General features: G+C 35.8%; 5 protein-coding genes across 5 annotated transcripts; 3 read left to right on the forward strand and 2 right to left on the reverse strand.

The window, feature by feature from the left end:
- Positions 1–96: 96 nt before the first annotated feature.
- On the reverse strand, positions 97–2,358 carry C9374_014187 (uncharacterized protein; the record flags this gene model as incomplete). The annotated part of the gene is made up of 1 exon (XM_044690146.1): positions 97–2,358. One exon carries the CDS (start codon positions 2,356–2,358, stop codon positions 97–99), a length of 2,262 nt encoding a protein of 753 aa, XP_044553619.1.
- Positions 2,359–2,762: 404 nt separating this feature from the next.
- Positions 2,763–4,391, reverse strand: C9374_014188 (uncharacterized protein; the record flags this gene model as incomplete). The annotated part of the gene is made up of 4 exons (XM_044690148.1): positions 2,763–2,822; positions 2,873–3,090; positions 3,135–3,478; positions 3,529–4,391. 4 exons carry the CDS (start codon positions 4,389–4,391, stop codon positions 2,763–2,765), a joined length of 1,485 nt encoding a protein of 494 aa, XP_044553620.1.
- Positions 4,392–4,538: 147 nt separating this feature from the next.
- C9374_014189 (uncharacterized protein) lies at positions 4,539–5,732 on the forward strand (the record flags this gene model as incomplete). Its single annotated transcript, XM_044690149.1, has 1 exon — positions 4,539–5,732. The coding sequence occupies one exon, from the start codon at positions 4,539–4,541 to the stop codon at positions 5,730–5,732; it is 1,194 nt and encodes a 397-aa protein (XP_044553621.1).
- Positions 5,733–7,474: 1,742 nt separating this feature from the next.
- C9374_014190 (uncharacterized protein) lies at positions 7,475–8,149 on the forward strand (the record flags this gene model as incomplete). Its single annotated transcript, XM_044690150.1, has 1 exon — positions 7,475–8,149. The coding sequence occupies one exon, from the start codon at positions 7,475–7,477 to the stop codon at positions 8,147–8,149; it is 675 nt and encodes a 224-aa protein (XP_044553622.1).
- Positions 8,150–8,407: 258 nt separating this feature from the next.
- Positions 8,408–14,395, forward strand: C9374_014191 (uncharacterized protein; the record flags this gene model as incomplete). Its single annotated transcript, XM_044690151.1, has 7 exons — positions 8,408–11,346; positions 11,486–11,884; positions 11,986–12,362; positions 12,469–12,489; positions 12,578–13,339; positions 13,462–13,738; positions 13,852–14,395. The coding sequence occupies 7 exons, from the start codon at positions 8,408–8,410 to the stop codon at positions 14,393–14,395; spliced, it is 5,319 nt and encodes a 1,772-aa protein (XP_044553623.1).
- Between the last annotated feature and the right edge of the window lie 704 nt (positions 14,396–15,099).

Genomic DNA, 15,099 nt, shown 5'->3' on the forward strand with positions numbered 1-15,099 from the left:
GGATCGTTCAACAATACACATTCGAGTATTGATCAAAATTTAGAAAATTTGAACGTGCTTGGTCTGCTGTGTGACTGTTGCTCCATGTTCCATTCCTTAATCCATATTAGACGTTAAAGCATTTTGTAAAACTTCAATAATTTCGAATAATTTCGCCTTCTTTTTTTCGTCCAAATGATTGGAGCGAGATACGAGTTGAATGGCATGATCCGTCGCTTGTAGTATTTGATCCTCGAGGATTGTGACAAACCCAAACTCTTCCAACAAATAATTCACCACAGCTAAATTCCTTCTTTCAACGGCACATCTCAATACACCAAGTCCATGAGGTTCGCTCACATCATCAAGAGCAGCTCCACATTGAATAAGAGTTTTGATTTGAGAGGGAGTTTTAGCAATCATGAGTGGTGTAAATCCATTCCATCGAAAATTTGGATCAGCCCCTCGTCGTATGAGCGCCTTAATCGATGAAGTACTTTTGCTTGATGCTCGAGAAGCATAATGCAGTGCCTTTCCTAAACATTCCTCAGAAAAAATCATACCTTCATAATTTAACTCTCCGTTGGGATCTGTGATTAAGTTTTGATTGACAAGTTTGTTGAAATTTTCGGTGGACCATTTGGTGTTGTTGATTGAGGAAGGTGTGATATTGTGTTGACAAGAGTGACATGTGGCCCCTCGTTGGAGCAGCATCTCAAGATCTTGTTCAGAAATATTTGCGCTCACTAGACATCCCAAAGGTTGATACATTCTCCACAGCACAACCTTCAACTCTTCTTCGTCTCCTTGACAATCTTCTTTCACTGAATACATGAGAGACAAAAAACAATCGGCCAAGTCTGAAACAGAGACCACATTGTATCCACTTGTGAACTTGTTACAATATTGATCTAATGTGTTTAGCTTCATGAGTGAAGACATAATAATGGTGTGCTCAATTTCATTGTGGGAGTGTGAAATTAATTGGTCCAATGTTGGATGATCAGCAAAAATTACGAAATGAGGATCTTGTAGAAACGATGAAATCATTCTTCTCGATTCAGAGGTCCATTCCTTCATGGTAGGATGTCCATGTGTTAGGGCAATCATTAAATAAGATTTGTTGCAATAAGTATAGCCTAAAATATCTTCGACCGATTCTGTGATTTTGTAATCAATCTGGATGGACGTAAAAAAGTTTTCAATGGGAGGTGGGACGGATTTTGCACTCGTAGCGTCTTGTGCATCAAAAGCTCGATAAATTGTGACAATTGATTCGTCATTATTGGTTGACTTTTGTTTCTTCTTATCGTTGGATTGTGTGGTTTTTTGTTTTTTCACTTTGATTTTAACTTTCAATTCGTGCAAGTCCATTTTCAATCCTTCAATATTTGTTTTCACTTGTTGAGCATCTTCTTTCGATTGCATGTCAATGAGGGCATATTTGCTTTGTGAATTTGTTTTTGCTTGTTTGATTTGAATATTTTCAGAAATAATTTTACAACGTTCCAGAATTAAATTATGAATATCATTCATCGTAATGGAATTGGGTAAATTTGTAATTTTTACCATGTATTCTTTCGGTTGGGGTTTTTTTCTAAATGAAGTCGAGACTGTATGTTTTGCCTCAAGATTAAATGGTAAATTATTTTGAAGCATGTTTGGAGAAGGATTAAAAGTTGGAGAAATAGTGTCAATATTGTGTTGCTGAAGCAGTACATTTGGCGTATCCTTAATGAATGTACTGGAATTGTGTTCAGAAAGATGTGGCGAATCATCTTGTTCTAAACCAAAAGGATCCAAAAATTCTTTCAATTCTTGAAACATTCCTTGTTGATGTTCCTCGCTGTTCACAATTAAGTTATGATTAATGGTCATTCGATTCACCTTGCTATTTTGTGTTTGATGTGACGATAAATGAATCGTCGATTGTATATATTCTTGTTGCTGTTCAGCAACTTTCTTTTGTCTCTGTTCTTCCAATTGATTTTGTAACATACTCATCACCATGAGTTTTCGTTTGGGAATGGCTCTTTGAGAGAGTGGTTGATGTGTCGAATTTGTGCTGCATGAAGAGCTTTTCCCTGATGATCCATCTACAGTATGAGCTCTATTTACAAATGAATGTTGATGATTAACTAAGTGGTTTTGGCCCTGATTTGAGGAAGGGTAATGAGTACGACTCGTAGAAGGAGCTCCTTCTTTGGCTACTAGTGCCACTGAAGAAGGGATAGAGCTGCTCGGAGGTGGAGGTTGTTGTTTCGTGGCAATTGATTGTCCCAAACAATTCTCAATGCTCAAAATTGAATCGCGTTTGGTAAAGGTACTTGGTGGATGTCGTTCGTAGGAAGAGGGAGCGGAATAGGAGCTTGTTTTCATGAGTAGAAGTAAATTAATATGAAATATGTATGATGAATAATATTGAATGATCCGAAAATGATCGGAAGAAGATTAAATCAAGGATTGAAATGTAGTACAGAAAATAATACTAATGATGAGCAATTACAAGTAACCACACTCGGATGAAAGCATTCCGATAATTTATATAATTTCTTAAAACAGAAAAAGATAGCCTCGCTCTCAAAAATTTACAGTACAAAGGCTTCAGCTATTTTTTTGGCGGCTGACAGTTGTTGGTCCTTCTGGGGGTTATGGAATAGGTGTGAAAGACGGAGAGATGAATCTCTTGAGAGCCGCGTGAATGATCTCTCTATGAAATCAAGGTTGGTTATTGAGGATCGAAAAAGGTGCGCATTATTTGATCATTATACCCCTATCTTAACTTATTTCACATTCGTCTCTTCCGGTGTTGTGCTTAACTGAGGATGAGTAGTTTGAACAATCTAAAGTTTATGTTAATACGCATAACGTGGATAAATATATATGAACCTACCTTCAATCCACAATAATTGTCGTCAGCAAACATTTCCACATGAAATACCCAATCGTTGGAATCTATTTTAAATGTTTTTCTTTGAACTTGGACATCGTTCCAATACAGAACAAGCTGTTCAGCTTCATAGTTATACCATATGGCAATAGTATCTTTTTCTTTGATTTTTTTGAGTATTTCAAATCGTTTCCATTTGTCTGCTTGTTTACATGTTACTCCTTTAAAAGATATTTCGTCAAGTACTCCTTGTAATAACACTTACCCAATGCTAAATTGCTTGAATCTCCATAGCGGAGAACAAACTTGGTGTAATATCTGTATGGATTATTACAAAGAGAAATTCGTTTCTTGTTCATGACATAATCGAGACATGAGTAAAGCGAACCTGATTCTGATCTCTTGACCACTTCTTGGTTGTAATGCCGTAGTTGGCAATCTTCCAACGTGGCTTGATCAAATTTTACATTTCTAATTTGTTGTTCCTCAATATCGTTGATCAATCCAAAAATTTTGAAATAACTTGCTTCATGAATGATGTGCTCAATCATACCATGTGAGAGGTCTTCAATACATCCAACGAGCATGCCGTCCCTCAAATAATTCAACCTGTTTTGAATAGATCTCTAAATGGGAACAGTTCATAAATTTACACTTACACGTGAATAAAATATTTTGGGTCTCTGTCAATGAAAATGACGCCGTTTTCGTCTGTTACAGCTTCAATTGAATTTTCTTTTTTTTTCTGGGAATTGGCGCTTCGATAAAGGTAATACAGAATTTCTGACTTTTTTAAAGTTTTAGATGTCGTTTGAAATAATTTTCCTCCAACGTTCAATTTCACTACTTGTATTTTTCGTTTTTCTTTTTCTGGTGTTTGGGGCACCACATTTTGCTGAGTTGTGAATTCTTTCTCTTCGACCTTAACAGCGCTTTGTTGATTTCTCGGCTTGCTTTGAGATTCACTTGATACATCTTTTACGGTATCCTGTTTCTTCGGCTCAATTGGTGAAAGTGGTATCTGTTCTTGAGCACTCTTGGGAGATAAAATACCGTCTCCACATGCGCCCGAACGTGGTGTTGTGAACGGTTCCTTTATCGTGTCCAATCTTTTAATTTCAATTCCTCCATTGACAGTACTTTTCATTATAGTTTTGATCAATCCTTTGGACGAAGGAGATAGTGGTTCATTTAATATTAAATGTTCGTTGGGATCCTCTTGCTCTGGAGAGCATGTTCCAATGTATTTTGAATTCTTCTTTGATTGTGGTTCATAGTTTGATGCCCTAGAAGAGCCTGATGAGGATGAAGAGCTATTGGAGGATGATGAAGAACAAGATGATGATGATGAAGCATTGTGGATATTCACTTCCGAACGTTTGAAAGTAATTTTCGGACCCTTCTCTGTCGTTTTATAGACTTCCGATCTCATTCTATGAGAAGAAGAAAAAGACTGCATTGATCCAATTTCCATCTTTCCCGTATCCTCCTCATAATTTTCGGTAGTGAGTGAGGGAGTCATTTGTTAATATTTTTCGTAGAGTTTTGGCGCGCGCGGGAATGAAAAAATTCTCAAACAACAATTTTATAGGAATATCATTGGAACTTGACGAACGAGAAGAGTTTCAAAAAAATAGACACAACAACAAAATCATCATCATCGTCAATAATGATCAATGATAATGATGAGAATATTGATTTTTCTCCGACAAGTTTTAACGAGATCCACCATGAACCCTTTATTGATGATATTATTTTTGAAATTGTTCAATTCTTTGAATCGTTGTTTATTGTTCAAGTTTGTATGAAAATTTCGAAACAATGGAGACGAGTATCATTTCAAATTCCTCTCTCATTATCATTCGCAGAAAATTACTTTAAACAAGTTCCTGAATCAATCATACTTTTAGCTAATTGTGAATGTTTGAAGAATTTGGTTTCTTTGAATCTGAAACACAACGAAATTGGCAATGAAGGAGTCAAATTTATTGCTACAAGTGAATGGTTGAAGAATTTGACTTCTTTGAATCTAAACATCAATACAATTGGCAATGAAGGAATTAAATACATTGCTACGAGTGAATCATTGAAGAATTTGACTTCTCTGGATCTGTATGGCAATGAAATTGACAATGAAGGTATTAAATATATTGCCAACAGCGAATGGTTGAAGAACTTGACTTATTTAAATCTTAGCAGCAACAAATTTCACAATGAAGGTGTTAGTTATATTTCTAACAGTGAACATTTGAAAAATTTGACTTCTTTGAATCTTAGCAGCAATAGAATTCGTTATAACCGTGTCAATCATATTTCTATCAGCGAATGTTGGAAGAATTTGACATCTTTGAGTCTGAGCAACAATGGAATTGGCAATTCAGGCGTTAAATATGTTGTTAATAGTGAATGGTTGAAAAATTTGACATTTTTAAATCTGTCTCGCAGTGTGATTGGTAATGAAGGCGTCAAATATATTACTACAAGCGACTTTTTGAAGAATTTGACTTCTTTGAATCTACGTAGCAACAGAATTGGCAATGAAGGTGTCAAATATATTGCTGCAAGTGAATACTTAAAGAATTTGATTTCTTTGGAACTGTCTGAGAACCAAATTGACAGCGAAGGTGCCAAATATTTTGCTACAAGTGGATGTTTGAAGAATTTGACTTGTTTGGATCTTCGTAGCAATAACATTGACAGTGAAGGGGTCAAATATATTGCCATAAGCGAATCACTGAAACATTTGACTTCTTTGGATCTTAGATACAATGCTATTGGTACTGAAGGAGCCAAATATATTGCTGCAAGCGAGTACTTGAAGAATTTGACTTCTTTGAACCTGCACGGATTTAATTGGCAATAACGGTGTCAAAGAATGATGAACTCAACATTTAAGGAGTTACTTGAATTCAAGAATCTCGCTCCACAATAATATCTCTTTAAGGATTTTCAGACTGAACCCATCATTTACTACAAAAGAAAAATTATCCAGCCAAGGATGTGACAATAAGGGATATCGATGGCTTTGGAATACACATGACACCCCTTTATATGCCCAAAAAACACTCTTAAATTGAGTTTTCTCACCTCCATTAACCTTGTAGGCGCTCTTCTCTAGCATTTGAACGACCTGTTGTTGAACACACTGCAGACTGTGATTAGTTATCTGAAGAGAATCGTGTCAAGTACTACTCCCTCACACAACAACTCAGCATTTCCCGACGTCAGGAGTCTATTGTCAACATACAGGTATAATAACAATGTTCATCAATTCGAGTCACACACAGAAAATATTGATCAGTATTTATTTATTGCAAAAGAGCCATGTTTCATGTTGAACTAGGAACATTTTTCAAGACTCCAATAGAAATGTGAAAGCACTTTCAATGATGAACATATCACTTTGATTACAATGAAAAGAGTTTCACGGGGAGGGGGATCGAGAGCGTAGCTTCCATCGACTCAATCAGCAAGCTAAATTCCATTTTGGGCCTAACTTTATACGTCAATCTGAGCCAAAGAGTTCTCGGTAATTGAGGACATGGATGTCGAGACTTTAATTATACACAATTATTGTGCATTATACATGCATTGAGGAAAGTTTGGCAGGTCACATTAGTATCTTGCTGCATTTTGATTTCGAGATGCTGATTTCTAGCTGTTGACGAGCATTAAGATGCGAAAAACTCAGGTGTAAATCTGCTTGGACGAGTTTGATCAACAAAGAAAAATACTAGAAATTCATATAACGATCTACTTTAACTTCCAATAAGGTACACGTACCCTTATGTACGCGCAGTTTTTGATTCATTATGTAATGCCACAATTCGTGTGTTAAGATGTACAAATATAGTTAGTCCCAAAATGGAAGGCAAAAGTCTGACTGCCTACGCTCTCGATCCCCCTCCCCGGAGTTTCAACAAAAAAAATTATTTACCTCCAATAACTAAAATTATCAGACAACATGCCCAAAAAACCAAACGAGAGGAGCAACGCTCGGTCATCAGCAAGATCCACCACGCAACTTAATACGCCACATGGCCACACTTCACCCAAAAAGAAGAAGAAGAAGAATCAAGAGAATGACACCGATGATGACGATATCAAGTATTTAATCGAAGTACAAAAGAAAAACAAAAAAGAAATGAAACAACAACAAACAAGCAACAACAATAACAATACTGATCGCAACAAGGATCAACGTGTATTTGTTTACATCCAACCTGTTGATATAGGGACACAATTTTCAAAAATGGAAAATCTTTTTTCAAATATATTGTTGTAACTTTTGTTTCCCTATGAGAGTATTGTATAAATATTCATCTTCCGATTGAAGTTGAATGATTGGAAATACGAGGCCCAATTGGTTTTTTTGGTGCTCAATTAATCGCTTTCCTGTACTAGTGGTTGAAGTCTTTTCTGAAACTCTAAAGAGAGAGAAAGTGGATCACCTCAGAATCACCTTGATTGACAATGAGGAGTTGTTTGAATGTGGTGGAACACTCTTGGATGTGTTCAAAGAACGTCATTTCAACTGTATCGTGAATGTTGTAAAATTCAAAACTCCGTAAAATTTTACGATTGGCCAAAAAAAACACAAAAAAAATGACAGCAAAGACGACCACCACTTCTACATCACCATCCTCTGGTTCTAGTCCTGTATTGAGAAAATTACAGCACTGGAGCGGAATTGCCTTCTCTGTGTTTGCTTCCCTCCATGTGGCCACCACCATTTCTGCTTCTCTTTCACCCTCTCAATACGATTCCGTGTTGAATGCCACTCGTAAATGGTATCGGCCATCCATGGCCATCGAAGGATTGGTTGTTTTTGCTCCATTGGCTCTCCACATGATTGCCAATACTTTAATTTTCATGACTACAACAACAGAAAAACCAATCGTCCGATCCTTCTGGAAGAAACTTCATACCTATTCGGGATATGCTTTGGGAGGAATGGTTCCTCTTCACTTGTTCGGAACTCGATTTATGCATTCGTATGCACAGGAATTTGCTTCATTGAATTACGTATTGGAAAAGGAAATGGGATTTGCTGTTGGAATGTCGTATTTCGTTGTGTTGTTGAGTGCTGGTGTGTATCATTCCTTGTATGGATTGAATGTTGCATTGGGATACAAGATGAAACAACCATTGGTGTTGGCTTCCATTGTTGGTGTGTTGGCTGCTGGTTATTTTGGATTATTGGGATTTGCTGGATATTTGTATCCTGAATTGATGACAGCTGTCAGAGAAAAACATTCACAATTTGCTGCAGGTCATTAAATGGATCAATGAGCCTCAGATTGATCTTAATAATTTTTGTAAACACAACACCTCATGACATGTGATGGTACTACTCAGTGTGTTCAAATCGAACGAACAAACAAACCCGCCCGCTCTAGCAACAATTCCAAAATCATCCATGTTCAATTCTTTTTGATTTCCAATTCTATTCCACTCAAAAAAAATTACGAAAACAACGAGATGACACACAAGCTCCTAGTGCCATGCAGTGTATGGACTCTAGTGGCATCCATCATCATGGTTGCTAATTTGACCTCTTTCACTATTGTTGCTTCTTCTTCACTTCCTCATGAACGAATGGAAATGACCACTTCAGAATTCTGGTCGTCCTCGTCATCCCGAAACCACAAGAACTCACTCTCTGAAGTTACCAAACAACGACCATTCACTGCATCTGATACTCCATCCTCAGGAATTTGTATCAATGGAACGACGAGTTGGTTGCAAGACATTTGTGTGAAATCGAATGACATTTCTTCCACATCGATTCGACCTTCGTATTGTCAATACATCAATCCCTATGTGGTTCCTTATCCATTTAGTGATCACGATTTTAACACGATGGAACTTGATCCTGATTGTTTCGATAGTGAAACAGGAAAACCAAGTGATGATTTACAAAGAGCGGAATGTATCACGGTTCAAGCCATTAGTTCTGCTGAATTTGGACCCTTCTATGTCTCTGTTCATAATAATCAAAGTAATGAAACCAATCGGAGTGAATTCATTTCTAAAAGATATTCATTATTTGGAATGAACACGGGAGAAATTTATGCCATTGATTTTAACAGTAATGAATTGTATCCATTTTTAACAGTGAATCAGACTTCTTCGAAGGATCCTCATGAGGTTCAAAACGATTCCATTTCAAAATTGGATGCCTTTGTGTTGGGAGTGAATAACACGGCTGCATATGTCGTGTCTGCAGATAAGCAACAATTTATGAGAATCTTTTATGTGGATATTATGAATCCTGTCATGAATAGTAAATTATGTAAACGAGAACAAGTGGGTGGAAGAATTGAAGATTTTAAATCAGTCAAAGTTGGAGAGGATTTGTATTTGGTCACACTCATTTCACATGAAGATGACGAGGACTCACAGAAATATCATAACAAAATCAAGACATTGAAATTCTCAAAATTAGGACTTGATTGTCTTTTGGAAATGAATGCATTCGAGTACACTCTTGATTTGAGTGGGATGGATTCTTCCGAGTTGAATTTTTACACATTCACTCAATCCATGAATAATACTGAGCGACTTTCTCCTTCGATTTATGTGAGAGACACTCAAATGATGGAAAGAAATCTCATCGTGTTGCAAACACCAAAAACCATTCATATTGTGAATTTTGTGGAAAGCAATGCTGTGATTGAGATTGGTGCGAATACGAGTTTATCGTATTTAATGTTTTCACTGAATGCTGAAATGATTGAAAATGATTTTTACATTTCCTCAAGTGCAGTCATGACTGAAGAGTTGAGAAGAATTGATTTTTCAGATAATACCACCAATACGTGTACATTGTCGGACGATGAGAAATTATTTCCATCACAGGAGGTGCATCTTCTTGTGACACTCTATTCCAACACTCTGAAAAGTAACTTTTCCAAGTTGGTGGTGAGAAATTTACCAGAATTTGCATCATTTGTTCCATCTCAAGATTTTAATAGAACATTGTCACCTGTTTCAAGAAATGATGAATTGAATTGTGACATTTCGAATGGATATTATTTTGATTCGATCCTTGAAACATGTTCACAAGCTCATGAATATCTCATTGAATTACCTTCGAAGGCCCTTCAAATTCATTCTCGTTTTATTGATTTACCTCAAGCAGTGAAGGATTATTTAACAGAAGCTTCAAAGCAGTCCAGTGAACAATCTGAGAAAATTCAACAAGCCATTCAATTTATTTGTTTAGCTGTTGCAGGAGGAGATGTCATGAATCCAACCAAACCTTTCAATGTGAATCAATATTTACAATGTATGGAAACCATTACAAATCGAACTTTGGAATTGCAATGTCAAGCACAAGCATTTGGAGCCCTCGGAAAAGATTCTCTCAAAGAAATTATGAACGACTATTTGCAATATAACGTCTTTATTGCACTCGACAATAATGCCGTTCTCATTTACGGAATTCAACAACGATTTTGTGATCGAATTTCTAAGGAATTAATTGTCAAACCTTTTAATCAATTTCAATTAATTGGAAAACCTATTCATACCTACATTTCCTCGAATGGACAACATATTTTCATTTCCATCACACGCAAGAAGTGGGAAATTGAATCACTCAAGAGATATCAAGAAATTTGTAACATTCTCGAGAATGATCCTGATCATGTCTTTCTCAAAGATTACAGAACGAGTTGCATCAAATCTCCTCCAAAACCAATCAACATTAATACTTTTGGATTTTACATTTCAAGTTGTTTTCCAGGCATGTACTGTCCAAGTTTAACCAAGAATGAAATGTACTCTGTCCAAGATCGTTTCTATACAGAACGACCGAATGCTTTATTACCTTGCCCCATTGGAAGTTTTTGTACATTGGGTTCAAAACATGAATGTCCGTATGGATTTATTTGTGACGAAGTGAAAATGAATTTACCAAAACCCTGTACCGATAATCACTATAATTGTGCTTTTAATGGATTAACAGAACCTCAAGCACCACAAAAAGGTCTAATCACACTCGCTCCGTATTTTCCTGAAATTCCAATTGGACCAGGTCTCTACGTCGAGAGAACAAGTGACATTGATTTGACTATTAAGCATTGCAATAAGGGAGATTATTGTCCATTGGCACGGGCCATCGATGTCGGTAGCATGTTTGATCCAATCGAAACAACAACTCTCCTCGAATGTCCACAAGGAACATTTTGTGAAAATTCACTAGTCATGACTCCAGAAATTTGTTTCTGCAATGCCACGTTTTGTACCTATTGTCCGAATGGAAGTTATATTGAGAGAGCGTGTCCTGCTGGATTCTATTGTTTGGGACCTTCGAACATCAAGACGTGTAAACTCACTCAGTATTGTCCAGAAGGAACTTTTATTCCACAAACATGTGAAGCTGGATATTATTGTGAAAATCCAAAAGTGAGAAAGATTTGTCCTAAAGGTCACTTTTGTCCATCAGGAACCGTTCGACCTCATCCATGCGGGTATGTATTTCATGTGTTAATGTTTTGTTGTTATTTAACATTTTGTACAACAATATATTTTTCAATCTTTTCCATCTTTTCCAATTTTCTATTTTTCAAAATTGTAAAATATATATTGTTGTAATGGAATTGACAATAGTTGGCTTTCATTGTGCTCAGAAGGTCAATCCAGTGTTGGATTTAACATTTTAGGTTTCTTTTTTATTTTCATTTGCTTAATTCTTGTATTCTCCATCAATGTTGGTATCAAGTATGTGCGAGCAAGAAGAGCCAAGAAACGAGATTTGAAAGAAAAGGAAGAAATTGAAATGCATCTCTCCTCGATCAACACAAATGTGAACAATAGAGAGGCTCGAACGGCCTATGCCGATCGAAACATGAGTCAACATTATGGATCTAATAATTTAGGTGTGAATATTGAATTTGAGAATTTGTCACTCACGGTTGAACAAGCCGGTGAGCACAAAATAGTTCTCAATAATGTTTCAGGAATGATTAAGCACTCGGAATTGACTGGAATTATGGGATGTTCTGGAAGGTTTGTTTTTTCGTTAGCTTTTTTTCTTTAATTCCTATTTTGGTTAAAAAAAATTTAATATATGGTTTTATTTTGTCGTGCGATCCCTAATAATGAAACAGTGGAAAAACAAGTTTCATTACCTCTCTTTCCGGAAGAGCTTATTATGGACAACGAACTGGAAAAGTCAAGCTAAATGGACAAGAGGACGATTTAACACGATTCAAAAAACTTGTTGGGTTTGTTCCACAAAATGACATTATGCTTCCCTCAATGACTGTTTATGAGACCTTGTACTTTGCTGCCAAATGTCGATTGGACAAGAGCAAAACCAATGAACAAGTTGAAAATTTGGTATCAAGTATCATTTCAGTTTTGGGATTGGAAGATGTCAAGCATTCACTCATTGGAGATGAAAAGAAGAGAGGAATTTCTGGAGGTCAGAAAAAACGTGTGAATATTGGAATGGAATTATCAGCAGTTCCAAGTGTCTTATTTTGTAAGTTGAGTGAAATTTTATCCAAATTTGGTTCCATAACATTTCATGTATTTTCAAAATGAATGATGAATCATGAATATCAAAAATTCGATGAAAACACACACAGTGGATGAACCAACCAGTGGATGTAAGTATAAAATGTGATGAGAACCAGTATGGAATAGTAATTTTGAATTTGGAATATTAATGTTTTCAACACAAAATTATTTTCACAGTGGACTCTTCAACCTCAAAGGAAATTATTGAAATTCTTAGAAGTATTGCCGTGAATCAACATTTAACCATTGTGACCGTCATTCATCAACCTCGATATGAAATCTTTACCATGTTCCATAAAATCATGCTTCTCGGAAAAGGAGGAAGAGTGGTGTACTTTGGTCCAAGTGTGAAAGCTATGGATTATTTCCAAAGTCTTGGTTTTCAACCACCTGTCAATGTCAATCCAGCAGATTTCATGCTTGACATTATTTCAGGAAATGTTTCAAGAGAACAAGATACTCATTTCGATCCAGAACAATTATTTGAAATGTGGGAAGAACGATCTCATTTATGGAGTGGAGACAATTCTCAAAAGACAATATCCGTTGATAATTCTCCAGCAGTGGATGCATCTCCTACGAACTTGACTCAACATGATTTGGAAGAATCGAATGATGCAGCCACTGATTCTCATCATACACAAATTTCACACCATCATCGAGAAGATTCCCATCCATCTCTTTCACATCAAAGTGAAGATTCAATGGATTGTTCGTATGAAGCTCTCAAACAAGAACACAATTCAAGACATGTAAGCTACTTTTCACAATTCATCATGTGTCTGAAGAGATGTATTTTTCAAAGTACAAGAGAGACAAAATCATTTGTGTTGGATTGTTTCTTGGTCTATATTGCAGGATTGGCCATTGGTGTGATATTTTACGATACTCGATACATTGGTCCACCATTGACTGAAATTATTGAACAATGTCCTGAAGGTAAGTGTCACAACGTGCGAGTGAATGAATGGTTCTATCAAAATATTTTTCTGTCATGTTTTAATTATTTGAAATAATTTTGTAATTTTTATTTTGAATCAATTATTTCAATGAAAACACAGCAATGAGATACAAGTGTGCACTCCCAGTCGATGATCCAATTATCACCATGGGAGCCATTCTCTCTATGGGATTGGCATTGTGTGGTGTCATGAGTTCATTAAGTAATTTTGGAGATGAAATTGTGGTCTTTATTCGAGAATATGAAAGTAACATTTCACCTCTCATGTATTTCTTAGCAAAGAATTTGATGCAAATTCCAATCATATTTTTAACTCCTGGTATTTTCATTTCCATATTTTACATTATCAGTAACCCTCAAGGAGATGTTTGGCAATAGTAAGTAATATTTGTGTTTTTTTTTAATTCATGAAATGTTGATGTGAATTCATTGAAAAATTCTAACTTTGGACCAAACATTCATTGAAACTCCAACTTGACACCAAATTCAGTTATTTGGTACTTTTCAATGTCAATTTTGTGAGTTATGGCATTGGTTACTTGTTATCCACACTCTTTCCTTCTTCCTTTTCCAAAGTAGCTGGAGTCGTCTTTGTGGTCATTAACAATTTAATTGCAGGAATGAGACCAACCATTCCTCAAATGAATGACATGTTCTTCCCAATGCCTTATATTTATTCACTCTCCTATCTTCGATATGCAACAGAAGCTCTCTATTTATTTGAAGTTAAGAAATATACAAGTGTTTATTCTGTGGAAAGTGGAATGGAATTATTGGGTTATCAATTTTCAGATCAAACCAAATGTGTTTGGATTCTTCCATTATTTGGAATCTTTTATAGAATTTTAGCCTATCTGTCACTTGTATTGTTACCTCCTGGAGTTTATGTGAAAAAATTGTGGAGAGGTTTATTTAATTACAAACAGCATTGGAAAAAGATGAAGGAATGGATGGAGAGGAAGAGATTATTTTCCGCACGAGGGAATGCGACACGATTGGATTCGCATCAATATCGTGATTTGGAACTTTATTGATTTCTGTGTCAATTCTTCTAAACAATTGCAGTATTGAAAAAATTTTAATTAATTTAAATCATCATGAAAATTATTTGTGGTCAATTCGACAACAAATCTGGAAAAGCCAATAAAATCTCTTGAAAGTTAATAGCTATTTTGCATTTCCTTTTATGTTCGTCAATTCGAATACAACACACAGCGTCTCATTCTCAAATATACAACCATGGTCAATCGATCGATCGGCTAATGGATCTCCTTCTCACTTCAATTGTTTTAATTTCTTTCATTACAAAATATCACAAGATATTGTGCGCAAATTCCATTGCTCATTTTCGTTCAAAAGTTTCCTTCAAAACTCTCTTTTGTTTCGCGATTGCCAAAGTTTAAATATATGGACAGCATGGCTCACAATAGGCAACACAACTCTCAAAATTTCATTTATTTTTTTGTTAGTCCCTACTCTTTTTAGGAAAGCATGGGTTTGTAGAGTTTTTTGGCATCTGGCAGGTCAAGCCCATGAATGAGTTTTCTCTCTCCTCATCAACAGGTACTCAAAAACAAATAGTAATCATAGTAATAGTATCATTGATTCCTTCTTTCTGCGCTTCTATGAAACTCTAATAGTCGTCGTTGAAAATTTTACGTTTTATTTGAATTCACTGAAACATCAACAACAACGAATTATTATTGAACGGCAACAATTTGTTGATATTTGAAAGTAT

The sequence above is a fragment of the Naegleria lovaniensis genome, assembly GCF_003324165.1.
Source record: "Naegleria lovaniensis strain ATCC 30569 chromosome Unknown tig007, whole genome shotgun sequence".
Classification (NCBI taxonomy): Eukaryota; Heterolobosea; class Eutetramitea; order Acrasida; family Naegleriidae; genus Naegleria; species Naegleria lovaniensis.